We start from the raw sequence: 26,863 nt of genomic DNA, 5'->3' as shown, positions 1-26,863 counted from the left end.
GAAGTCATTTTGTTCATACATTGCACAGTTGTTTTGCATATACACATTTTGTATGCAGGAACCATTTGTAACCTCCCAGAGAAGAAAAACCTTACACGCCTTGTGCCCCAGATATGAACATAGCAGCCTTTAGCAGATTGCAGACCCTATCAAAAAAATCGAAGGAAATAAACCCAGCGGAAACATATATCCAAGTTGCCCCCCATACACCAGTTTCGATATGAACAATATCGTAAATTCATGGCTCAGATATCGTGAGACGTAACGGCTATTCAAAACTCATGAAGCAGTAAAGTCATCCAAGCGTACCCATTCACGTGGTACATCCATACTACGGTTGACACGGCCTCCCGGGGTCAGGGGGACATCCACCCGTCCGAGACCCCGGTCATCATCACCTTCTTCATAGAAGGAAAGTCGAGAGAAATAATCCTCTAACACGGCCTCTCGGTCGCCATTGCCAACAATGGTGGTATATTCTGGGGGCGGTGTGATGAGCGGAGGGGGAGGAGGAACATCTTCAAAGGCAGGTGGAGCGAAGGATGGTGTTCGAAGGAGATGCATTGGGCGAGGGATATCTCGCCCGGGGGCATCGTGCGCTAGGTGAGCTTGCGGTGGACGTGCCAAGCCTCCAGATCCATTCGTGAAGCTTCGCGAGACGGCACGGCCGGTCGTCGAATCCTGACGACTCAGATTTGATGTGCTGTCTTCCCGATCAGAGTTCGATTGCGCGAGGGAGTATTCCCGCGCGGCCAAGGGCGCCCCGGGACAGCCACACTCGTGCTCCTGAGCCGGTGGATCTGGGTCGGTTGCCGGTCTTGAGTAGGCGGGGAGGTAAATGTTTGCCTGTGTCGCCTTACAGGAGAGAATGTGGAACGGAGAGTCAATGGAAATTTCAAAGTGTCTTCGTTTCGACGGGTCCCTCTCGTCAATCTTGGAAAGACGAAGCACGATCTGACAAAGATGAGTATCAGCTGAAAACGAGAATTACACATGTGATGGTATTTACCTTGATCCAATGGTTGATCTGGATGTTTTCATAAGTAGTGTCAAAGTGCAAGCGCTGCCCCTCGTCCCGGCCCTTCATCTCATGGCAGCTCGGGAGTTGAACACTGAATTCCATCTCCGTGGGACCAACCCCGGAATCATTTGCCAAATTTCCGAGCAAGTTCGTCCGAGCCCGATCAACAACCTCATCTCCGCGCGCTGCAGCAGCGCGATGGTCCCAATCGATACCACCGCCTGCAGTGATTCGCATAGAGCTTCCGGGATAAGTACTCGTACTGGCCGACTCGGCTCGTTTCTCGAAAAGAAGCACCTTTTTAGCGGGCTGCAAACGATGCACGCTCTTGTCCGCGGTCCAATGCTGAATATTTTCTGTAACGTACACTTTGATGCGATGGCATTCGACCTTCGCGAGCGGAGTAAGTTTGAATGCAATCGGAATCTGAGAACCGAGAGGGAAGGATTTCCCGGATATGACAATGTCGTAATGTAGTTGATCCTCCCAATTTCGTGAGATCGCAATCGGTTCGACCTGTTCCAAAGAACCCTCGGCGGGAGTGCGAATCACGGGGATTTCCATCGTGCCAAGCAAATTTGGCCGGAAAGCGCCTGATCGTTCCACGATAGCTTCCAGATCGTATCTGACAGAGCCAAGATCCGTTTTGATGGTTTCGGGCAATGAGCCATCGATTGGGAACTCAAAGCTGTATAGATAATCACCTACGGGAAACATCCGGTAATTGCGCTGCGGTTGTGCCTGGGAGCTGGTTGGCGGTTCGTTTCTGCTGAAGCTTCGGGAGTGACCACGAGCGGTTGGTAAAGGAAGACGTCTGGGATCTCGGGAGATTGCGGGACCAAGTGAGTTGGTTGAGCCACTCTTAGAGAAGAGCTCTCGACTTGTGGCAGTCACGGCGTCCTTTCCGGGTACGGGTGAGACGGGTTTAGCATGCTGGTAAAAGTGCGCCCCGTAGTCGTTTTGCATGAGTGCGGTATCACCGTGATTGAAATACACGACGCCGTGGGTAAAGAGGTCCTTCTTATCGTGGAAATGAATCTTCTTCGGAGGGATCCCTGGAGGATGTTAGCTGAATGCTGTCTTGCTCTGGCTTCGGAGCCCTCGAAATACTGTAAGACATACCATCTGGCCAATCTGTTTGCGCATGGCCCCTAAAACAGATGGAGATCTTCTTGATTTTGACACATTTAGTCACCTTGAGATGTATTTGACCTCGCAAAATAGCCGATTTCTTAGAACTGGGATCATGCTGATCGTAGCCTTGTAGATACAAAACGGGCTCCGTAAGCGCAATACCCAAAGTCAATCCACTCCCTGTCGCAATGATCTTCTCATTGCGCAGCGGAGGAAACGGAGTAAATAACTCGGGAACGGCGATGGGCTGATCAGCCACAGCCCGGGGCAACACGTCTGCCATGTCTAAGATTTGGTCCTCGTCAGGCAGGATTGTAGCAACTCGTGGAGAGATGATGATCTCGGAAACAGGCCGGGTACGACGGCGTGGGGGGTTTGGTTGCGGGGGTGCGGGAGCCGATAGTCCGGATGACCGTAGGCGAAGGAATCGCTTCGCGTTCTCACGTGGGCCCGCCAGCTTTCTTAGGATGGAGCCGCGACGAGATTGTTTAGGGAATTGTTCTTCGACGGCGTTGAGACTCGAGCGTCGTGCTGATCGGGTTCGTATGAGGTTGGGGATCGATAAGGGAAGCGGGGAAACCTCGCCCAATTGTAAGGGAATCTGCGCGGGGATAAAGTGAGCCATTATTGTTCCACGCCTTCATCGCATACAAGAAATGTTGTGTTGAGCCTTGTCCTTATAGATTCTTTTTCCTGGCTTTTTTGCTTTTGCTTTCTGCTTTTGCTTTTTTCTATCCTTTTTTTTAAAAAAGATAAAAAAAAGATCGGGAAAAGTGACAGGGACAAAAAGGCCGATCAAGAATGCCAGTCCAGACTCTTCAGGGCTCACCAGAAGGCGAGTAAATTCTAAAGAATGACAAGGCTACACAAGAATTTACTTACCTCAGAGCTTTAATCTTTGTGAGACCGGTTGTTATGTCCAAAAAAAATCCCTTGTACACCCCCTGCAATGGGATCAACTGAAAATGCAAGGAGTAAACTGATCTTTTGCAGGAAGAAGGAATTCCTCGGGGTGCTGACTTCATAACACGGATCCTCCCTCTCAAGTGATCATCGCCTTGCAGATCCCGAAATCAGTGGTTTCGATTGGCCAGTGGATCGGCCGAATTGTGGTTCCTCTTAGGCACTTCCTTGGCCTTGTTTTACCAGACTTTTGGTGGCTTCTTTTTTTGGCGCTCAGTGGGTTTGTTGATCTTACATTGAAACATGCATATGTGCCAGGTCATATATAGGCAGAGCTTGATTTTATAGAATATCAATCATATGGTCTAGCGGAAGAAAGATTCCAGATCCGAAGGTGTTTAAACCCGATCGATGATGACATGATATCGACAATTTGGGGGTTTTGAGATCCGGCGATCCGGTCAGGCTTACTAACCATCCTATCTAGGCAAAAGCATTCGTCAATTTATAAGTTTTCATTTGCTGTATTAAGTAAATTCTAGACTTTCAATGATCTAGAACTCTAAACGGATAAACGGATGAACTTTCGAATTCACGGCACGGAGTAGAATAAACCAAAGATAAGGACATGATTCCATATAGTACGATCATACGGTTAACCCGGCACCTGCCCAGGTCCTTTAGGCTTCAGGAAAGTCGGCAACTCGGATGCGGGGACACTTTCATCGGGACTTTTGAGTCGCATGTGAGGGTCGTCACACCGAAAATTTCTCTGCATCATATACAAATGACTTTTCCGGCGAACTGGCCCTAATTTTCACAGTTTACAGAGAGCGGTGAATGGCTGGAAGTAACAACCTCTCCAGACCGCACTTGTCAGACCATGATATTAGGAGACAATCATTGCATCCCGTCCCCCGCTTGAGCTATGCACGCGGTCTCGCGACACACGAATACACCTTGAGGCTACCAGGTCCGTGCCCTGACAGTTGGCGATGACCTCATCAGAGCCAAGAGACCCAGAATAATTTAACGTGTCCCCTCATCTCGGCATCCACGTTCATAGGACGATCTAGACCTGACGTTGACGTTGAGTTGTTTAATTTTTTAAAAAAAAATCCCCCATCCTTGGTTTTCTTCCCGGAGAGAAACCCCGTCCGTGCTCCAGCTCGTGGGTTTTTGTCCTGATTTCATCCATTTATAGCGTGTTCAGCCCTGGAGATCTGCCGTCAGTTGTACCTCGCTACTACGTCACTGAATAGCGGCTTGGAGACTGGGTTTGGGTTAAAATTCAAATTTGCTGTCCTTTGGGCCTGGTCTTTCTTTCTTTCATTTTTTAAATTTATAATTCGAGTTCACTTTGTTACACAATCAGGTCTTGTACTACCGCCCTCCATGTCCGAGATTGAAGATTGGAGATTGGTGAGAGATTTTATAATTACCTAATGGAGGTCTCTCTCAGCCCTGGAGGTGGATGGATAGCGGGTACACAAGAGACGGGAGATTGTCGGCCCATGTGACATGGAACTGTCAATAGAAACTATTAAATAGTATTAAATAATTAACTAAATAGTTAGTATTATTTCCCGATAATTCCCACTTATTTTATTCTATTGATGACCATGGCTTGATATTACTAGTGCAGCATGTAGATCATGGGAGACATTATCCCCGCTAATCATAGAACAATTTTATTCCGAGCCGACTTCGGCGCAGCTGCCATCACAGATTAACTAAACCAATTATCATCTAGCTCATTGAGATTCATCAAGCTATCCCCCTCCAGCTGATTGAGTTCCCCGGTCCCATCCAAATTCTCGTTCTCCATGAATAGATCATCGAAGTTGGATTCTCCAGGTCCCATCATATCATCCATCGCATTGCCTTCCGTGAATGCTTGGGGCTCCCCTTCACTCTTCTGTAGCTCCATATCAAACGCACCCCCGCCAGCAGGGGCCATGGTAGAAGTCTCCAGCTGGGAAGTGGAAGTGCCAGGGGTCTCTCCAGGCGCAGCCCCAAATCCCGTCCCAGAAAGGAAGGCTTGATTCCCCATATCATCGTCGCCAAAGTCCAGGCTAAGTTGAAAGGAATTGGACCCGCCGTTCTCATTGAGGACCGAATCAAAATTGATGCCATCGGCGTCTTGTCCGAAGACTTGATCACCGGGGCCATTACTGGCCTGCTTTTCTTCTTTTACTGTCGCATCCTGGCTGGGCTGCGGCCCAGAAATGGGTTCGGTAGGAGCGGGCGGCTCAATTTCAATTTTGCTCTTGATCTCGGGCTCCTGGCCTTCCATCTTCGCATCCACGGTTTGAGGGGTGTCCTGCACCGCCTTCTCCTCTACACACTTAAATGACACATCTTCTGTGGCTGGTACGGCTTCACGTGCCTTGATAGCCTCGTAGTCCTTTTCCAAGAACGCCTTGGCGATGAACTGTGGAACGTCAGCGGAGATCAAAGAAAGAAGACTAGTAATTCATAAAACTCACAATCTGTTCCGATAGATTATCTAGCGCTTCTTGGAAGCTCTCATAATATGATGGGATTGATCGCTGTAAGTGTGCACTGGCGGGCATAGAGCCTGACTTGCGAAATAGCCGCCCAGTGTCAAGTAGCTACTTGCATGTCAGTCATGGATCTTTCAAGTCAATTCAGTACACATACAGTTCGCTCCACCAAAGTGGAGAGATCAGCCAAGGCATTTGGGTTCTCCATGGTGTTGAAAAGAAAGGTGGACAAGTTTGAAGGTGGTACGGAAAGAAGTTGTACACGAACTGGGCGCTAATCCCATTGAGGTCAGGTGGGGGAGCCCCCTAGCCGCTAAACCACCGCTAAACATCGACTGCCCTTTACATCCTCTTTCTCTCCGTGCATCCTTTTTTTCCCTTTTTCGTTTGTGCTTCCTCTTCCGTGATCTTGTCGGTACTTAGGGTGTGTGTGTTTTTTAATACCGGCTTTCCTTGATTCATTCTTGTTGGCCTTTCTCCTCCCCTCCGAACGCGAATCTCTCCAAGCGCCGTATCGCTACTTCCAGCTGTCAACCTTTGTCCATCCTGAAAAAAAAGAAGGAAAAAAAACTTCCTTTCGGTGTTTTTCCTTCTTCCTTAACCGATCGACTATATTCGTCATTTCAACTGTGCTCTGCGTCAGGAGAAAGTGTCTTTATAAACAGACTCCTTTTTTTTGTTGTCCTGGCTCTTTGTTTGGATCGACTAAGCTTGCTCCGTCATTCGGATTCATCCATCGAAACATCAACGTCAAACCCAAGGCCTATTTAGTATATTTACCGGCTTCATTTCCATTTGCCAGCACCTTTCAACCGCTCTGCATTGTCTAAACGTCAGACTCGTCGTCTCTCCCGATACCTCTGCGTTTCCGTATTTGTGTCGGCTGCAACACCCGCTCATCCCACCTCCCCACCCTGAAAGCCCATACACGATGGCTGAAAACGTCTCGACGTCGACCCCTTCCTCGCTGCCATCGGCACCACAGTCGGTTGCTGGCGCTCAGAACCAGCAGTACGATACTGCCCAGGGCAACGGCCAGACCAACCCGTCTCACATGCCTCCGCCGCCACGTCCCCCAGTCATCATCCCCCAAAACACCAACCCTATCCCTACGGCCATGACCTCGCCGATGTCTGGCAACATGATGTCGCCTACAAGTGCGGGTGGCTATGTCCGCCGGGCGGCCCCCGAGCCCAACAAGCGCGCTCTCTACGTTGGTGGTCTGGACCCTCGAGTGACAGAGGACATTCTCAAGCAGATTTTTGAGACGACTGGCCACGTGGTTAGCGTCAAGATTATCCCCGACAAGAATGTGAGCGACTCCGATACGCTCCCACGCCAATTTCGGGATGCGACCCCAACTGTAGGGGAAACCTCTCAAATCCTTTCCCATACCTGATGCTTCGAATCAACACTAACTTTTCCAGCAGTTTAACAGCAAGGGCTACAACTACGGCTTCGTCGAATTTGACGACCCCGGTGCTGCTGAGAGAGCCATGCAGACTTTGAATGGACGCCGCATCCACCAGTCGGTTAGTTTATTTACCCCGGCTTAGTGAGACAACTCTAATTGCGTCTAGGAAATCCGAGTCAACTGGGCCTACCAGGGCAACAATACCAACAAGGAGGACACCTCAAACCACTTCCACATCTTCGTCGGTGATCTGAGCAATGAAGTAAACGATGATGTCCTCCTCCAAGCCTTTTCCGCCTTTGGCACTATTTCCGAGGCTCGTGTTATGTGGGACATGAAGACCGGTCGCTCGCGTGGCTATGGATTTGTTGCCTTCCGTGACCGTGGAGAGGCTGATAAGGCGCTCAATGCGATGGATGGGGAATGGCTGGGCTCTCGTGCTATTCGCTGCAACTGGGCTAACCAGAAGGGCCAGCCTTCGATCTCTCAGCAACAGGCGATGGCCGCTATGGGCATGACCCCCACCACTCCGTTCGGTCACCACCACTTCCCTACCCAGGGCATCCAGAGTTATGATATGGTTGCTACGCAGACCCCGCAGTGGCAAACGACCTGTTACGTTGGTAACTTGACCCCGTATACCACTCAGAACGACTTGATCCCGTTGTTCCAGAACTTTGGATACGTTCTTGAGACTCGTCTTCAGGCCGACCGGGGCTTCGCTTTTATCAAGATGGATTCGCATGAAAACGCCGCCATGGCCATTTGCCAGCTCAATGGCTACAATGTCAATGGCCGTCCTCTCAAGTGCAGCGTATGCTCATTCACCCCCTTCTGGCAAGTTCCCATCCGCTAACTGTTACAGTGGGGCAAGGACCGACCTCCCACCGGTCAATTCGATAACTTCACTGCGCCGCAGCCTAATGCTGGATTTAACAACAGCACCGCTGGCTTCTTCCCCCAGTATGGCGGTCCCCAAAACCCTATGAATCAAGGTTAGTTTCGAATCTCAGTATCCCCTTCTAGGAAATCCCCATCCAACCTTGCTGACAGACGAGTAGGTCCTGCCCCTGCTGGCCGAGGCTGGGATCAACAAGGTAACAACTTTGGCGGACCTGGTATGCCCGGACAGGGCTATCCCCAAGGCAATGCTGGAGGTTATGGGCGTGGCCAGCCCATGTCCCCGTCTGGTAACTGGGACCAGTCCAACAACAACTTCAACGGAGCCTACCAGGCGTAATTTCCTCCAGGGTTGTTGCTGAGGCAAGGTTGCGATTGTGCCGGTGCATCTATGCAACCATGCGCACTAATTTGATACCGGCTCTCACTGGCTGAAGCCAATTTGCGGTTTTGGAACCGCTTTTTTCCTCCATCTCCCTCTACTCCATACTATTCATCTTGTTCCTCTTTATTTATTTTCTCCTGGTTGTCTTTTGAAGTTGCCCTTTGAAGTGGATTTTCGAGCGACCGAGCTGCCTTTTGTTTTCTCATTCTGCAATGGAATTTGTGTGTTGTGCACCGAATACCCCAAGTCCAATTTGGTTTGATCTCTTCCAGCCCTTTTCGAGTGTGCGAGCACGTGTCCAAGGGCTTCTTGGACTCTCGAATTCTATGCAATTTTCCAGATAAAAAGCGACCTCCCTACTCTGTCTCTACTGTTTGAGCTTCGTCTGTTCTTGTCAATTTTTTCTTGCTAGCTTTGTATCGCATGGTTGCCAGTGCAATTCCGTGTGCTGTCTCAAATTTGCTTCGTTCTTCATATTTCCCCTTTCTTAGGCCCATACCTTTGTTGAATACTGTGCATTGTGTTCTTTCCTTCAAAATATCTGGATCATGGGTTGCCATGGCTTCATTCTCGGTTGACAGTTTGGTCTTATGAAAGATTTTCCTTCCAGTATTCGTATATGTCGTGATGAGTTTCCTCGGAATGATTGACCTGTTTGATTTTTGATCCTTTTTCACTCTATTCTCTGCCCGCTGGTCTTCTAGCCGATATACCAATTTGTTCGTTTTCTTTTTCTGCATTATGATATCCCTAAAGCGTCGACAATGTCTTTCTGTCCCACCTGTCTTGCCTTTATGCACGGTGCTTAGACTCGATGTGCCTGCCACCTTTGATTGGAGGTTACCAAAATCACAGCTTGCTAAATAAAATTCAACAAGCTGCTCTGAGCCTGTGAACCCTATGGGGCTGGAAGAATAGAGACTTTCTTCCATCACTCCCTTTTCTGCTACGGTCACTCCCCTTTTCCAAATTGGGAAACCGACGAAATGTCAAAAGTTCCACCCCGTCATCGTATGAATATTTTTCTGCTACTTTTGTTGCAACCCATGACTACTTTATTGAATATCATCTACTTAGTCTCCTCTTCAGTCTCCACTTAGTCTTCTACTTAGTCTTCTACTTAGTCTTCTACTTAGTCTTCTACTTAGTCTTCTACTTAGTCTCCTACTCGGTATCCTATCCAGTATTCTACCTTCTTTCATGTCGTGTTAATCTAACAGTCAAAGGTCTCCCCAACTATATAAATAGCGACATAGAAGAGAAGGAGGGGAAAGAGCAGAGAAGAACAATCAAGTGGAAAGAGAAGGGGAAAAAGCAAAAATCCGGTGGAAGTTTCGAATGTATGTCCAAAAAGTCTGCGGTGTACCCAAGTAATAGAGGGGTATATAGAGAGTGGTGGTAATACCCTCCCTTATCTTAAGCCCTATTTTCTACATGAGGTTGGGGTTGGGTAGGTGGACTCGAAATCTAAGGTTGGAAGGTGCCTGCGAAGGTGGTGTGGACTTGATGTATTGGAAAAATAAAAGTCATTTTACTGATTTTTTAGGGGAGTGACGGTAGAAAGTCTCGAAGAATATAGTCCGCTTCATTTCTGCTGCAAATAGTCCTAGTATAGTAGTAAGTGCCTCCCGAATCTATATTGGTGCCTGGGGAAATAGGCATGAAAATCAACTCCGGGTATCGTGTGAACTAACCAAATCGGACCACCGAGCTCTTTCTGAGCCAAGTTGACCAATGCTGGGAGACTGAAAGCCTCAAGCTGCGGCCTCAGCCCTTCGTTTCCACCCGATTCAATGGACAATGGCGAGGGTCACAATGCGGAATTCGCAAAGGCCGACAGATTATCCAATCGAACACGCTCCGCCAGCGGAAGCAGCACCCACAAACGCAGCCTCTCAGGCTCTCTATTGTCTAAGCTCTCCTTCCTGCGCATGAGCCAAATAACACAATCCGGATCGGCCCACATCATGGATCATGATGGCGATAACGAATACTTACCATCCCTCATGCCCCAAATCAATAACGAAGCATCGGAACGCGGAAAGGCGATGGCGGCGGTAATCCAACAACAGCGGCGGACAAGGCGACGACGAGGCTCATTAAGAAAGACTGCATTGTTGGGTACAAGGATGGAGTCACGCGATAAAAGGGCTTTAAGCAAGAATGCTGAGGCGGCTCGTGCGGAAGCCCCCCGATTCCAAGACGACAACGATGCGCCGAGGCCGCTCTCTCCAAAGGACAAGGCCCCCCCGTCCCAGGAGAACAACGACTTCTCAAAAGAAACATCCGACAATGTCGAACATCCTCCGCGACCAAGCTGGTTACGCCCTATGTCAGCGCTGAAAACCCCCCGCTCGACTGTCGCGCAGAGACGCCAAGGTCTCACGCAACATACCCCCAACACCCAAAACAACCACCTAGGCGATGAGACCGCCACAGACGACGAAGAGCTCATTTCCTTTCCCCGAATTAGCACAAACACAACTTCCTCCGGCGCTCCCATTCCCTCCACAAGCACCACCATTCACGCCCATCCATCTTCCAGCTCTGACTCCTACTACCCCCTCCAACCGGACGACCCATACCGACCCGTCCGCGCCAAAACCTCCCCACTGGCAACACACCCCGTCGAGAAAAGCGCAGACATCACATGGGATTACTCCGAGACGGAATCATGGGGCTGGATCATCCTCCTGGTAACATGGCTAGTCTTCGTCGTGGGCATGGGCAGCTGCTTTGAGGTCTGGAGCTGGGCGTGGGATGTTGGAGAGACACCGTATGCGCCTCCGGAGCTGGAGGATGATCCGACACTTCCGATTGTGGGGTACTATCCTGCGCTGATTATTCTTACGGCTGTTATGTCGTGGGTCTGGGTTGTTGTTGCTTGGATTGGGATGAAGTATTTCAAGCATGCGAATATATCGGGGGATGATAGTTGATTCTGGACTCACGCGTTTGCGATACCCTTTTTATGAATAATATAATTTAACCTTGATCTTTTAATAAATAAATACATAGCACCATATTGTAGTCAAGTGCCTCCTATGCGATGCCTACTCAGTGCTGGTGAAGTCCCTGAAAATAAAGAAAAGTTGGTATTTGAAATCAAAATTACTCCTTTAACTAGACCTAGAATAATCTTCTCGCATCCCCTTAAATCCCGAATTCCACACTCCACATGCAAAAAACATCTAAACCCAAGCTCCAATGACGCCAGCTGCTGCTATATCGCTATCGTCCGCTCTTCAAATTCGGCCCTTGACGCCAGAAAACAGCATGTTTGTCTTGCAAGTGCTCCTATATCACATTTCCTTGTTTGCGCATAACTTGCTGTATAGCATCCATTACTATACAGCGCATTCGGCAGCACGAGTAGCATGAGACGCCGATGGCGCACAGTTTTCATTGTTGTTTGGCGGTGGAACTGTGGTGCCAGGCGCAGCACTGACAAGGCCCTTGGAGGAAGCGTAGCAAGAAGATCGGTCATGATTTAGATCCTCGCTATAGAATTCGTCCAAGATGGGATGGAGGAGAACAGTCTGTTTGTGGATCGTGACCACCGAGTTGGTAGGGACTGAGACCCAATTGTCTATCAAATCGTTAGCCCATGGACAATGTTCAAAGTCAAGTGGATAAACTCACGTCTCTCGAAAGTGATCGGCTCACTAGCCACCAAGACAATATCAGCACCCTTATCATGACGCTCCATCTTGTAATGACCCTTCGTCTTCCCCTCCTTCCACTTCGTCCCCGACGAGAAATACAAACTCGCCGGCTCATCAGTCTTACTGCTAATATACCTCGTGCAAACAACTGTATGACCATCCGTTACCGCAAAATTGAGCAAAGCCCGCGTGTCCACATCATGAACATTATGTTTCTCAGGGATTGCACGCGCAAACTCGTTAATCCGCGCAATGGTCTTCATCATAACCTTACGCAGCAATGCCTGCCCAAAGCCCTCAGGCCCAGGATCCGAGCTCGGATCCACACCCTCCTCTTCCAACAGATGAAGGAACAGCGCAAACGACCACTCGCTATCAGTGCCGCCCTTCACGCCCAGGAACCACTTATCGCCAAGCGAGGATGCCAGCGCGCGCTTGATGTAGTTCCATCCGCCGATGCCGCCATTGTGCATCCACATTAGCGACTGGTGCTGGAATGGGTGGCAGTTGTTTTCTGCGAGAGTTCCTTCGGTTGTGGCGCGGACGTGCGCGAAGATGAGGCTTGAGCATGTTTTTGAGGCGAGACGTTCTAGGTTCTCGCAGTTCCAGGCTGGGATTGTGGATGTGAAGATGCATGGCTCTGGGCCGAGTGCGGGGTCGGTGTAGAAGCCCACGCCGAAGCCATCGCCGTTTACTGGGCGACGATTGTCCTGGTTTACGGGGTTAGTTTTGAGGGCATGGGGTGTTTGAGAGCTGATTGGGATGGTCTTGGTGGAGAACATACCAATCTTAACCGTGAATCGTAGGATTGAGTCAGGATAGAATGACTGGGCTCTGTAACCAACTTGCTGAGACGAATCTCATTGCGTCCCTTGTAAATCTGTGATTGTCATTAGCTTGAATTCGATTATTTAGTTGTATAGAGGCAGGGTTTCCACTTGAATCATTACAGTGGTGAACTCACAAGAAAGCGGCACATGTTGGTATTGTTGCTCTCCAACTGCTTATAAGGATAAATAAGGGACCTTGAAAGATCCAAAATATTCCCAGCTAGATTCTTGCTGTGAGCTTGATTCTAGGGGTTTTCCAATGCCTTAGCCTTGGATTTGGATGATCAGTGGTTGGGCGTTAGACAGATGAAGAGTCACCGACAATCGGCGCCGAAATAGGACACTTCTGAGAACAAACAAACGACAATCAATATAAAACAAATATGGCAAGAGAGAAATTCCCTGTTACCTATAAACAATAAAATAGAGAGAAAAAGAAATAATTCCCAACAAATCACGAACTCACCTCCCTTACACAGCACGTCATCGACAACACACGTGACCTTTAACTACGGGTGGCGAGGCGGCCACCAGTGCAAGTCACGTTGATGTCAGTGATCGACCTCGGGAGCGTCATTATATTTACTTTCACCTTCTCCCATCTGGCCTTGAATGCGACTTCATCACAGCCATGAGTGGGAGAATCCTCTCTCATCGACTCTCCCCGCTGGTGCGGACCGGCCTAGCTCGCCATATTCACAATGCAGGCTCTAGAACTGGCGGTCTTCTGCGCGCTAATAGTGGTGCTGCTTTGAGGGGACGCGCCTGGCCCATAGGTGCTAATGGAATCCACAACAATGTACCTGCTGTCCGGGCTTTTTCGTTTACGCGAATGCTGCCGAAGCTGGCTCTCAAGCTTATTCGGCTGCCGGCTATGTTTGGAGGAGCGACCGTTGCGGGCCTGGCTTATTTCCAATATCAGGCAACTCGTAAGTGCTGCACACGGGGTGGAGGGAAGCGGTTGCTGACAATCTATTTTAGAGGCCGGAAACTATGCGATGGATATACTGAGAACGGCTGGCGAGACCGCGGGGAATACGGCATCGAGCTTGTTTCAGGGCATACAGGGTGTGGCGGAACAGACACAACGGGGGTGGAATAAGACGACAGGGGATGTAGAGATGCCTGAATGGCTACAGAAGATTCTGCGAGCGGATGAGGAATCGCATAATCAAAATGGAGGAGACAAGGAACCCAAGGAAGGCCGAGGTGTGACTGCAGGAGTTGCGGCTGGATCGACAGCAGCATTTGGCTACGATAAATCCGGTGAAGACGACGCCCGGCAAGACAAGGAGGTCGCTGAGGATGACCAGATGATGCTCCTCACTCGGAAGATGATTGAAATTCGGAACATCCTCCAGACAGTCGGTCAGTCAGGCTCCTTGACTTTGCCATCAATTGTTGTGATCGGGTCTCAGTCTTCTGGTAAGAGTTCGGTTCTGGAAGCTATCGTTGGACATGAATTCTTACCAAAGGGCTCGAACATGGTCACCCGACGACCAATCGAGCTTACTCTGATCAACACCCCGAATGCCCAATCGGAGTATGGTGAATTCCCAGCCCTGGGCCTCGGCAAAATCACCGACTTCTCACAGATCCAGCGCACTCTGACTGATTTGAATCTCGCGGTGCCGGACAAGGACTGTGTTTCGGATGATCCGATCCAGCTGTCCATTTATTCGCCAAATGTCCCAGATCTTTCCTTAATTGATCTTCCTGGCTACATCCAGGTTGCTGGCCATAATCAGCCCCCAGAGCTGAAGCAGAAAATCAACGACCTTTGCGATAAATACATCCAGGCTCCTAACGTTATCCTGGCCATTTCTGCCGCTGATGTCGATCTGGCCAACTCGACAGCTCTCCGGGCTAGTCGTCGCGTGGATCCCCGGGGTGAGCGTACCATTGGTGTCATCACCAAAATGGATCTTGTTGACCCGGAGCGTGGTCACGAAGTTCTCACCGACAAGAAGTATCCTCTTCGTTTGGGATATGTGGGTGTTGTGAGCCGAATCCCTCAAACAAATGCTCTATTCTCCCGGGGCTCTGGAAATATTACCAGCGCCATCCTAAAGAACGAGAACGCCTATTTCTCAGCACACCCTAACGAGTTTGGAGCCCACTCCGAGGTTGCAGTTGGTGTCTCGACCCTTCGCAAGAAGCTGATGCATATTCTTGAGCAGACTATGGCAGCTAGTCTGTCGGGCACCCGGGATAACATCAGCCAAGAGTTGGAAGAGGCGACCTACGAGTTCAAGGTTCAATACAACGATCGGCCTCTCAGCGCAGAGTCCTACCTGGCTGAGAGCCTGGACAGCTTCAAGCACTCCTTCAAGGAATTTGCGGAGTCATTTGGCCGGCCGCAGGTTCGGGAAATGTTGAAAGCTGAACTGGACCAGCGTGTAATGGATCTCTTGGCACAGCGCTACTGGAACAAGCCCGTCGAGGATTTAAATCCACCAATGATAGAGCTTGACCCTCTCAAGGACCTACCCAAGGCTGACGCCGAATCCTTATATTGGCACCGAAAGCTTGATGCGTCTACCTCCTCTCTCACAAAACTGGGCATTGGTCGACTTGCTACCACTGTAGTTGCCAATGCCCTCCAAAACCACGTCGAATCGCTCCTAGCATCTTCTACATTCGCCACGCACCCAGGTGCCCATAAACAAATTACAGATGCCTGCACAAGCATTTTGAATGACCGCTTCTTCAGCACGAGTGATCAAGTGGAGAATTGTATCAAACCTTACAAGTACGAGATTGAGATCGAGGACCCAGAGTGGGCGAAAGGACGTGAAAATGTTAGCAGAGTGTTGAAGGAGGAACTCAAGGCATGTGAATCAGCCACCAAGGCTGTTGAGGATAGTGTTGGGAAACGCAAGCTCAAGGACGTTATGTCTTTCATCGACAAAGTCCGCAAGGGCGACGTCGTGCTCGAGGGTAATGGTGCTGGTGGTGCTGGCGGTTTCAGTGCTGCTCTTTTGGAGAGAGGTATCTACCCATATCCAAATCTTTTTCTTTGAACTTGACTAACAAATCCATATTAGGCCGAGACGGTGTCTTCCTTCGTGATCGAGCTGATCTCATTAAGATGAGACTAATGGCCGTTCGATCCAAACAGTGCGCCACACAAAAGAACAAATACTACTGCCCCGAAGTCTTCCTCGACGTTGTAGCAGATAAACTCACCTCTACCGCCGTTCTCTTCTTAAATGTCGAGCTCCTCTCCGAATTCTACTACAACTTCCCCCGTGAGTTGGATATGCGACTCGGCCGACACCTTTCCGATGAGGAGATAGAGCGTTTCGCTCGCGAAGACCCCCGAGTCCGCCGCCACCTCGACATTATCCGCAAGAAGGAGCTCCTGGAGCTAGCCCTTCAAAAGATCGAGGGTATCCGACAACTGGATGGTCGCAAAGCCAGTCGAGGTTCTGATCGTGCACAGGTTGCAAAGGAGACTCGTAAAGGCTGGGGTATTTTCTGAGAAAATCCCCGTATGGCTCGTTAATTTTTTCGATGCTCGATGTTCGATTTCTCGAATCCCTTGCCTCCTTGATACCTTTTGTCTTCTTTAACCCTGTAACTTTGATACCTTTTGCCTCATACTTCCATATTCCCCTTGTCTCTAGATTGACTTCCCCTTCTCCGCTCTGCCGGGATGATTTCTCTTGTCTCTAGATGGTTTAGTCCTTGTACATATCTGATCCAATTCATTCTGCTCATGGATCTTCACTAGATATCAATCATCATCTAATATGAAGTTGAGACAATGACAGAAGCGGGTGAATGCACGAACAGGTATCATGGTGTCTGCAACAAAGGATCATATCACAAAAGGACGAAGACAAAATCAATGCGCTAAGAGAAGGATTTGAACCTCCGCCTCCCACTAGTGTTCCCCCCAACCAGGTAAGATTTTTTTTTTTGGTATTTTCTTTGTCCGGGTTGAGGCTCACGTGACCAGTGAGCGTGTTAACCACTGCACTATCTTAACTTGGCTTAACTAATTTAACCTTCCCGCTATGATGGCGGAACCGCTAAACAATATTTGGTAAGGCTCCCGCAGCCGGCCCCACATACCGTTCCATTTATCGCTCTACTATGCAACTTGTTGAATATTCTATACCAACTCAGCATGATGATCGTGAGCCGACTCTTCTGTACTGGATAAGTGTGTTTGAGAGTTCTATTTTACTTGTTCAATATTCATACCTGTAGTCTTCGTAATGTAAGTCCTGGGTATCTTTCTTCCATGAATAATTTCATTGGATAATCTGTTAGTGGTCATGTAGGCTTGTAATGATCTGCCAAAAAATTCTACAACAAAAAGAAAAACATTAATGTAGATAACAGAAAGAATTCGCCAAGAGAAGGATTTGAACCTCCGTCTCTCACTATTGCTGCTCGCCCCAAACCGGTAAGAATAATTTTTATGTGCTTTTTTGTTTTATCCGATTTGAGACTTGCATGATAAGTGAGCGTGTTAACCACTCCACTATCTTGACTCTGGTTGAATATTTTGATCATGTCGTCATTATCGCGGAACCACTAAGCCATTCTTGGTAAAGCTCCCGCATTTTACTCCATGCAATCACTCCACCCATGGGTCTATTTATCCACAGCAATATTCTGCACCTACCAGACTCGGTACGATCTCATGAGCCGACTGTTCTCTACTAGGTGATGTATGCTATTTAATATTTCATACGTCGGGTCTAGCTCGAACCTAAAGATGTTCAACTATAAACTGGACCTTTTTGCTACTCCTCTTACTGTGAGCCTTACTGTGAGCCTCCGGGATCTTGATAGATTATTTGATTTGGATAATGTGGTGATGGTAATAGGCAGCTTGCAGTGGAGGGTAAAGGGCATTAAATGAAGAGACAGCTTTCTTTTCTCCCAGGCTATCTTATATCATCGGGAGGAACATATAACCGTCATATCGTTGGCGTAGCAAGAATAGAAGATCGACAAGGATGATCAATGATGATGATATTGTTTAACGTCGTGGGCTGGAACAGAAGGCGGGGCCACATGGACCCATCAACTGCCTAATCAGCTGCCTAATCAGCTGCCACTTCTTCGAAGACTGCGTGTGCGGTTAGTGTACGTAATAAGTGACGCGGAATGGACTGACACACCTGGTCTGATGACCTGTGCAATGAATTCGTAAGTCATTGCCAGCTGCTCGTTTTCTCACCAAGGAAAGCGACTGAAAGAGATATAAATTTGTGAAAATCCAGTCAACACTGGGTCAGATCCGTTCAGGTAGATCTTGAAGTATTTTAGAATCGGTAAAGAGTGCGGCTGATGTGAAGGCTCTCGGGGATTTATGGAGAGTGAACTAGTAGAGCAGCTGACTGCTCTGTAGACTTGGGAGGCGACAACAAGACCTCTGAAGCAAATTCATCAAAATTGTTCCACCAGCTGGTGGGTTTCGCTAACTTCCTTTGCTTGGGAGAGACTTTGCTTGAGAGATTTAGTTCCAGAAATTGGGGTGCGCGAGCAGACTATGTAGCCGAAAATCTCTTCATATGGCGAGGCATCCAGAAAGTTTTTCTTGCAGACGCTTCCGTAAAGTGGGCATCGTACAACAGGTCCGTATCAATCTGTCGTTCTAGAATGGTCTTGACAAAGGTAGTTTCCTGTTCCTTGAAAGCATCGTAGACGCCATGAGATGTCAGTGCCGCTAAATCAAGGAATTCGGGGTCAAGAACATAAGACAGGATCGTTTGAAGGACCTTCACAGAAACATATCCAAGGCACCAGGGTACATTTTCCACTGTATTTGGGGTTTGTGAAGTCTTTGGCGCCTTGGTATGTAGCACCGAATTGGGTGAGGATCAGAAACATATGATGAAATCAATTGAGACCCCGAAAAATTCATGTTATTGATATCCCGTTGCACTCTTGGCTGATTAACTGAGTTTCGATTCGCAAGTCGCAGATTTGGTGTCGGGGGCCTCCACCCTGAGCTTGTTGATGGTGCTTGGCATTGCAGCGATCCCCACGATCAGCGTCGAGCTTAGCGGAGAAATAAGCTAAGTATGAGTAATTGAGATTGACAGTTCATGGATTTCGTGATTTGGTGATATGTAGTGCAAGGATGAAGAAAGAAAGAAGGATGTGGAGAGGTAGAAAGGCGGTTCAGATAAGGTTGGCTGGCGCGGGAAGTTCCGAAGTATCAAAGTCCAAATGCCCTGACGGCACGCGCTTCCACGCCAACATTTACTTTTCGACCCATGCAGCTGCGCTTTGGAATTTAATAAATCAATACAGGCATTCTAGTTTTCAGAATTGCGAAATGTACATTCCAAATTGGTAACACCCCTTTACCCTGACTCCTACATACACATGGCTTCGAGTCAAGTACCCGTAAAGCTTTCATTAACGTTTGAAATACTTTTATAATGTAACATATTTTCTATATCCTTATAATATACTGTAGCTCAAGCGGTAGCTACTGGGGTAGGTATAACAACGCTAGTATATAGAAGCAAGGAATATTAGATACCGCGTGATTCCTTCAATATACTTAGGTGCAAGGGTTGCTATACTATTATTAGATGCTATAGAGTATCCTATTAGCGTAGGTACCTAGGATAATTGTAGTAGGCCCCTGCACAAATAGTTACGCAGCTTTGGAATTCGATATTATGATCAGGGTCCTCTGAGATCGAATTTCAACGTTGATTTTTGATGAGTTGAAATTGTTCATTGAAGTACTCCTGCTGGCGCTTGAAGCTATTTTCAGTAAATTTCTTCTAATTTACTTCCCTTGCACCTCTTATCCACATTCTATAATACTGGCCTAGACAACATCGATCCCAATCAGAACACCGTCCGAATAATGCAGCATCAACTACTTTAGCACCAAGCCCCCTCAGACGCAGTGTACATCTCGGTACTTCTTGTCATACTCTTCCAATCAGAGCTGGCGGGTTAAGACTCAAAATTCCTTGACCCGGTAAGAGACTTCTTGGTTCGGGCTGACAATTAGATACTCATACTGCTGTATTATGATGAGGAAAGCATAAGAAAGGGAGAATATACGACGTAGATTCCCCGCCTATGATACCAGGACAAAGAGAAAGCTTAGGACGTTGTGGTGGGTGCCTAAAGCTATCGCATCAAACGAGACCGGTAAGAGTATCGATCCTACCTAGGGAACGAACATACGACTGATTCTTCTTTTGTTTGGGAGCTTAGAGCAAGGTGTTGGCGTGGGCGTTATTCCTTTATTCTTGGCTTGTTTGTTCCAAGGCTCGCGGTTCCTTATTTCATGCATTGCATTTGCATTTACATTTCCCTGTCAAATGTCTCTCATTTCCAGATTCAGCGGGCGTCTTGAGACTTGTGCGGGCATTTCTGTTTTACGCACATAAAGACAAATTCAACCTTTCTATTACTTCAGTACACCATTATCATTGTGGAGAGCCCTTCGAAATTTTAACTAGTAAGAATCGCAATGAAATTAGTTAGTAGATTGCTTATGTTATTAGCAAGTCTTGACGGTTTCATGCACCTCGATATATTATCCACTCTGATCTCGTTCAATCGTCCCTTTCCAGATCATACAGAAAGTATTTCCTGTCTATGACATTGCCCTATGTATCTGAGATGATCTACATAGGCAACAATGGATAATTACAAATGACCGCATCTTCAGGGCTCTTGGCTTTCGGAAAATACAAAGTTGTAATTTATAAATGGCGCCCCCGCTTCTAGAATGAGGGGTGAGCTCCTTCATGACCGCGCCGACTCTCCCCGACAAGCTCAAGCTAGGAAAGTCATGCTCGGGAGCAACAGGAAAATCTCGGACTGATCCCCAGATTTCTGCCATTAGGGCAGACCTCGAAAGCGAAATTTAAGCCACAAAAATGGAAGCTTGGTCCCCCGCACGCCACGGGTCATCTCGGAATAGGAAATCTCATAGGACGTAAAAAAGAGTACTTCGTATCTGGAAAGATTATACGGATAAATGTAGAAAATCTGTTCATGACTCATTTGATATGCATTTAGGAGTAACGGATAAAATCGGTAGAACTTCCATTTCGGTGTAGGGCGACTTCTCCTCACCGAGCAAGTTTCCCCCTCACATTTTACTCCAATTTTCTTTTCTTTCTTTTTCCTTTTTTTCTTGTTTCCAATTTCCCCTTTTTGCCGCAGGAAGAAAAAAAAAATGGGTCTTCGGGATTGAGCTCCTAACTGTGGATAATCGGCGTTAAAAATAATATGTGATGGACCTCGTATAGATTCATTCAATTAATTGAATAGAAAACATGGATAGAAAAGTCATTTCATACGAGAATAAAAGAAACACGAAAGGGAAAAAACGCTAATCAGAAAAATGATGCAATTGAGTGTGACAAGTACCGAGTACTTAGCGAGACCATAGAAAGCCCCGCATAAGGCCATGTACTCGAGACATGTGAAAAAAAAGCCCGTGTGGATTACACCGATTCGCCTAAAACAGCATCGACACGTCCCTTATCAAATTTTTGATTCTAGGGTCCGTTTTTCTTCCTTACCTGCTTCCCCCAAAGCTTCCTGGTGCTTCCCACCACACAATGGCTAGCACTACGCTAGCAATGCGCTCTATGGCGTCTCCGTCCATGCTGTCCTCGGTGTCGCGCCGATCTATCTCGACATCGCAGGCTCTGCGCGCGAAGCCCCTTCGCTCCAGTCTATCTGTTTCACGCGTCGCTCGTCGTGGTTACGCCGATGCTGCCCCTACTCCCTCCCCTGCTCCTAAGCCCAAGAAGCGATTCCGTGCTCTCCGCTGGGCCTGGCGGTTGACCTGGCTCAGCGGTCTCGGTTTGACCGGTGCGCTGGCCTACAGCATCTATGAGCTGCGCCACCCTGTGGAGCAGACCGAACCCGACCCAACGAAGAAGACTCTCGTTATCCTTGGTATGATGCGATCGCTATTGATTGTTTTTTAAAGCAAGCTTGCTAATGGCCCCGCTTTGTAGGTACCGGCTGGGGTTCTGTCTCCCTGCTGAAGAAGCTCGACACTGAGAACTACAATGTGGTTGTTATCTCTCCCCGTAATTACTTCCTGTTCACTCCCCTCCTCCCGTCATGCACTACCGGTTTGATCGAGCACCGCTCGATCATGGAGCCCATCCGCAACGTCCTCCGCCAGAAGAAGGCCAGCGTCAAGTTCTACGAAGCTGAGGCCACCAAGATCGACTACGAGAAGCGTGTTGTGTATATTAGCGATGACTCTGAGATCAAGGGTGATATTTCCCAGACTGAGGTTCCCTTTGACATGCTCGTGATCGGTGTTGGTGCCGAGAACGCGACCTTTGGTAGGTTTTCTGGTGCACATCTTGTGGCTGAATGAAGCAGCTAACGGACATAGGTATTCCCGGTGTTAAGGACCACTCTTGCTTCCTAAAGGAGGTTAACGACGCCCAGAAAATCCGTAAGCGCATTATGGACTGTGTCGAGACCGCTATGTTCAAGGACCAGAGCGACGACGAGGTGAAGCGCCTGCTGCACATGGTTGTCGTTGGTGGTGGCCCCACTGGTGTCGAATTCGCCGGTGAGCTGCAGGATTTCTTCAACGATGACCTGAAGAAGTGGATTCCTGAGATCCAGGACAACTTCCATGTGACTCTTGTTGAGGCTCTGCCTAACGTTCTGCCCATGTTCTCCAAGCAACTCATTGACTACACTGAATCGACCTTCAAGGAGGAGTTGATCACCATCCGTACCAAGACTATGGTTAAGAACGTGACCGACAAGACCATTGAGGCCGAGGTGACCAACCCCGACGGAACCAAGTCCCTGGAAACCATCCCCTACGGCCTTCTCGTCTGGGCCACCGGTAATGCTGTTCGCCCTGTTATTCGTGACCTTATGGGTCAGATCCCCGCTCAAAAGGACTCCCGCCGCGGTCTTGCCGTGAACGAGTACCTGGTTGTCAACGGTGCCGAGAACGTTTGGGCTGTCGGTGACTGTGCCATTACCAACTATGCCCCTACTGCCCAGGTCGCTGGTCAGGAGGGTGCTTTCCTGGCTCGTCTCTTCAACACCATGGCCAAGACCGATGAGATTGAGAAGGAGCTTACCAGGCTCTCCAACCAGCAGTCTCTGGTCAAGACCGACGAGGAGCGCAACCAGATCTTTGATGAGATCCGTGAGCGCCAGAAGCAGCTACGCCGCACTAAGCAGATTGGACCCTTCCAATACTCCCACCAGGGTAGCTTGGCTTACATTGGCAAGGAGCGTGCCGTCGCCGATATCAGCTGGCTGAGCGGCAACATTGCTAGCGGTGGTACCCTGACCTACCTTTTCTGGCGCAGTGCCTACCTGAGCATGTGCTTCAGCTGTGAGTATCCTTCACTTTTATTTCTGAAACGTTACTAATAGCACTCAACAGCCCGCAACCGTGTCCTCGTCGCCATGGATTGGGTCAAGGCCCGCGTCTTCGGCCGTGACGTCTCCCGGGAGTAAATGCATTGCTAAAGCCATGCAAAAAAGCTCTCTGTAAAATACAGAAGTGCTTTCCATTTCCTTACGTCTTTCTTCTCAACGCCGGAACACTCCACCCTCGTTGATAATCTCTTGAAACGCCACGCCACCTCTATGCCCTGTTGCCTTTTTTTTCTAGGTTTTCCTCCATCCTGTGATAGACATATCCACTGCTCGTTTTCGTTTTTCATGTCCCGATTTTGGCGCCGATAGTCTGATTCCTCGTTCATCCCTGACACTCGTGTATACTTTGGACTCTGTCCATTCAACAACCTCTCATACTGGGGATGGAGAGGGAAAAGCATTAATTCTCGGTCTTTTCTTGTCTAGTTTTGTTCTTGACTTGTACGCTATGGGAATATATAGAACGGGTCTGAATCGTCTAGAATGTGTCATTAGATTATCAATCGGTTTTATGTACTCCTGGCCTCTTTATAGGTTCGAGGGTTCCAACTTGAAGGTTCTTTAGGGTTCATAAAACGTTCAGATATTAAAATATTTTGATGCCCCAGTCTTTCTTTTAATATGTGGATTCGGTGTCCAAAGTCGCTTATAACAAATCTAGTACAATATCTCTCCTATTATCTGCTATCCCCACGCGAAGAAGAATGACATCTATGATCGAAGCCCCCAGCCCCTGACTTTTCTTTATCTTTTATCCTTCTCCTTATCCTCTCTATGCTTTCCAGTTCGCCGCTTATCATTTTGAATGGCCCTTTGAAAGAGGCGTTCGACTATTCAACTAATACGGTAGGAAATATGGTAGGATAGTGAGTTAGAGACTGGGTGGGAGACTGAATAGTAGAAAATGTAGAAGACAAAGTAAGTAAAAAGTATAGTATAGGATATAAATACATTAGTAGATTATTCATTTTGCGCGATGGAAAGTCTAGTATCATATGTATAATCCTCCGACATGCAACACGCACACCAGTCCGACTTCAAATGCAACTTTCATTATATCCACTAACATGCAAGGCTAAGACTGGAAGTAGAACTAGAACTGGGACTGGGGCTGGGACTGGGGCCATACCGATATCCCGGGCTGACCTGGCCTGACTCCAGATTCTATGCACTAGGACCTGTTCTAGATCCTGTTCCAGATCCTGTTCCAGGCAACTGGGCTTCGTGCAGGCAGGAAGCAGTGGGATTATTCCCCGGGCTTTCGGCGATTCCGTGTTGAACGAGCGGCTAGCCCAAGTGTCGAGTGAGGGTGAGGATGAAATGTTGATTGGCTTTTGGATTGCTTATGCGGGTGTGTCGTTTTGTTTGTTTGTGTTACCTGGGCTGGACGAAATGTTTTTTTTAAAAAAAGATTTCATGCAGATTCTAGACTTTGGTTCTTGAGTTTGGAATATATGGGCTGGTGGTGTTCTATAAAATGTATGGGTAACTGGGCTATATCTAGTACTTGGGTCATTGCGGAGGAATATTGATTGGAGGCGTGGCGGGATTAGTCGTCTGCCATTTTGGTTTTGTCTTGTTAACAGATATGTTCAAATCTTGGGGAAGCAAGCGTGCAGTGATATTGCCATGAACTCAGCAACCAGATTTCATGATAACACGGCTCATTGAAGGATTGAAATCCTACGAAGGACCAACAGGTACAATGTAGGTTGGTATTACGACAGGTGGATGTTTGTTAGAGGTAAGCAGCGTCTGGATTACGTTCTGCATCTGAAGAATCCATTCATGTTTGCGATGGCCTTGTGATATCTCAGCCGCAATAGCTGCATAATGGACGCCCACTCAAGTACCCCGGGTGTCCCAATTCAACAAGGCAGATAGGAGAAAATACCTTAGACGGGCCTTGCAAATAGAGCAGTAAGGCACTGCCTCGAAAGAGTTTATGCTCCGGATGCAGGCTGGTGGGCAATGTCGAATATGACATATACGATTTACTTAGACAAGCGAAAAGAACCAGGGTCAATTTGCAACGAGCATAGGCTGATCGTATACATGCATCTAGATCCTGAGAGCGCGCTTGCCGAGGTGATCAAAGCAAGTCCTCGAGCTGTACTGTATGCCTGCGGCGCCATGGAACGTTGAATACCAGTCTGGATTCAGATACCCTGAAGAGGCGTTGCAGCCACCCCCTCATTCAGAGTCAGACCTCGAGGGGGCGAAAGGGCCAAAGTGCCGCATCCATCACCGAACAGACATGGAGGTATGTGATGGCAACGACATATCGAGGTATCGATGATGGCGACGATCTCGAGAGAACAAAGTGTATGCTGAAACTCAAATCGGAATTTGTGTTTTGACGCGACTTTGATTTTGATTTTAATTTTCTATTTCAGACAATTGAATCCAAGCCATTTTCGGGTTCCTTTCCGTGGAAAGAGAAGAATATCTGAATTCAAAGCAAATCGGGGGTAACAGCGATCTCGCAGATCGGGACTGGTGACATAGGCTTTCCAGAATCATCCGCGGTCCTGGTCTTACGGCCGCCACCACGTTCGCAGTCATGACTCCAAGGCGAACCAAAGGATCTATTGAATTTTGGGGGGGGGGGGGTTAGCTGTCCAGATGATACTTTCCCTTACGTTAGCAAGATGGCTCTCATGCTTTGGGGATACTCCGGTTTCTTCCAGTGAGAGAAGTGGATTTTTACTCCGCAGATAGATGCCCAACAAATCAGAATCCTGTAAATCTGACTTCTGACTTTATGGTCTTTGAACATGTCCCCCGGCGATCAATTGTAAATGTGGCCAACTGTCCGTTTCGGGACTGTACCTAAAAGTACGGGATCAGAGATCAGAAATCAGAAATCCAAATCCAAGAAACCAGATACCAGAAGCCAGCAGGGTTCTTTGGCATACGGAACCTATCGGCATCGGTAAAAGATGAATGAATCCATGCAGGCAAAGAAAAGGGAAAAAAAAGAACGGCGATACCGGATGTGGACGGCAAAGAACGGGAATGTGATCCTGAAGATTGTGTACATAGCTGCTATGAAGGCCAAACCCGTAACTCCGTACGCGTTAGCGACTCCACCACCTTGATTCTTGGTCACAGGCAGAAGAATTGATATAGAAAAGAATTTATTCTGATTTTTTCTATTCCTGGATTCTGTTCGGATGCCGGGATTCTACAGCGGAACTGGTGTGATCGTCCCCGAGTGTACGCCGCCACATTGCAAATATTCTGAAGGGGGGCTCTAGACCCGAGGTCTCGTGAAGTCGGTCTAATCTTAGTTGACTCCTGAGACATGGCTACGTAATGACCGTTTCCCCCACATTATACCTATACGGTAACATATTCACTCGATTTCACCCGGGCGGGGATGGACAAAGAAGGACTTTTCATCTTATTATGGGGCTATCGAAAACTCAAAGTGAAAGTAAACCCTGACATGAAAACTTGAAAGGTTCAAATGTTTATTATTAATCGAGCTATGACTACGTCGGACGTGTGGGTGCTTGGGGCGCTTTCATGGATCAAAGACTTTCAGATACTCCGTCCAATGAGGCGAAATTGGTACTCTCATGGCCCATGCACCGGGGGAAAGTCTAGATCCCAGTATGCCTTACTGCATGATATGACTTGATCAGGGAGCGTACAGTGACAGCATTGAAAACTGGGGGTCGAAGCACAGATACTCTCATAGACCCTGAACATA

General features: G+C 48.1%; 7 protein-coding genes across 7 annotated transcripts; 4 read left to right on the top strand and 3 right to left on the bottom strand.

Annotated features, from left to right (window-relative positions):
* Window positions 1-279: 279 nt before the first annotated feature.
* N7520_009874 (arrestin family protein) lies at window positions 280-2,780 on the bottom strand (the record flags this gene model as incomplete). The annotated part of the gene is made up of 3 exons (XM_057143808.1): window positions 280-954; window positions 1,010-2,076; window positions 2,144-2,780. The coding sequence occupies 3 exons, from the start codon at window positions 2,778-2,780 to the stop codon at window positions 280-282; spliced, it is 2,379 nt and encodes a 792-aa protein (XP_056993096.1).
* A 2,007-nt stretch (window positions 2,781-4,787) lies between these two features.
* N7520_009873 (uncharacterized protein) lies at window positions 4,788-5,773 on the bottom strand (the record flags this gene model as incomplete). The annotated part of the gene is made up of 3 exons (XM_057143807.1): window positions 4,788-5,492; window positions 5,548-5,673; window positions 5,723-5,773. The coding sequence occupies 3 exons, from the start codon at window positions 5,771-5,773 to the stop codon at window positions 4,788-4,790; spliced, it is 882 nt and encodes a 293-aa protein (XP_056993095.1).
* Window positions 5,774-6,496: 723 nt separating this feature from the next.
* On the top strand, window positions 6,497-8,219 carry N7520_009872 (uncharacterized protein; the record flags this gene model as incomplete). Its single annotated transcript, XM_057143806.1, has 5 exons — window positions 6,497-6,877; window positions 6,996-7,097; window positions 7,146-7,793; window positions 7,845-7,974; window positions 8,041-8,219. The coding sequence occupies 5 exons, from the start codon at window positions 6,497-6,499 to the stop codon at window positions 8,217-8,219; spliced, it is 1,440 nt and encodes a 479-aa protein (XP_056993094.1).
* A 1,838-nt stretch (window positions 8,220-10,057) lies between these two features.
* N7520_009871 (PIG-Y family protein) lies at window positions 10,058-11,203 on the top strand (the record flags this gene model as incomplete). The annotated part of the gene is made up of 1 exon (XM_057143805.1): window positions 10,058-11,203. One exon carries the CDS (start codon window positions 10,058-10,060, stop codon window positions 11,201-11,203), a length of 1,146 nt encoding a protein of 381 aa, XP_056993093.1.
* Window positions 11,204-11,611: 408 nt separating this feature from the next.
* Window positions 11,612-12,908, bottom strand: N7520_009870 (glutamine amidotransferase subunit DUG3; the record flags this gene model as incomplete). The annotated part of the gene is made up of 4 exons (XM_057143804.1): window positions 11,612-11,853; window positions 11,907-12,639; window positions 12,714-12,809; window positions 12,894-12,908. 4 exons carry the CDS (start codon window positions 12,906-12,908, stop codon window positions 11,612-11,614), a joined length of 1,086 nt encoding a protein of 361 aa, XP_056993092.1.
* A 482-nt stretch (window positions 12,909-13,390) lies between these two features.
* Window positions 13,391-16,243, top strand: N7520_009869 (dynamin-related GTPase MGM1; the record flags this gene model as incomplete). The annotated part of the gene is made up of 3 exons (XM_057143803.1): window positions 13,391-13,688; window positions 13,741-15,750; window positions 15,807-16,243. 3 exons carry the CDS (start codon window positions 13,391-13,393, stop codon window positions 16,241-16,243), a joined length of 2,745 nt encoding a protein of 914 aa, XP_056993091.1.
* Window positions 16,244-21,329: 5,086 nt separating this feature from the next.
* N7520_009868 (uncharacterized protein) lies at window positions 21,330-23,223 on the top strand (the record flags this gene model as incomplete). The annotated part of the gene is made up of 4 exons (XM_057143802.1): window positions 21,330-21,672; window positions 21,735-22,073; window positions 22,127-23,098; window positions 23,150-23,223. The coding sequence occupies 4 exons, from the start codon at window positions 21,330-21,332 to the stop codon at window positions 23,221-23,223; spliced, it is 1,728 nt and encodes a 575-aa protein (XP_056993090.1).
* Window positions 23,224-26,863: the final 3,640 nt, after the last annotated feature.

The sequence above is a fragment of the Penicillium odoratum genome, assembly GCF_028828045.1.
Source record: "Penicillium odoratum strain IBT 22623 chromosome Unknown utg000006l_segment0_segment0, whole genome shotgun sequence".
NCBI classification, from domain to species: Eukaryota; Fungi; Ascomycota; class Eurotiomycetes; order Eurotiales; family Aspergillaceae; genus Penicillium; species Penicillium odoratum.
This window is presented reverse-complemented; position numbering and strand designations above follow the sequence as displayed.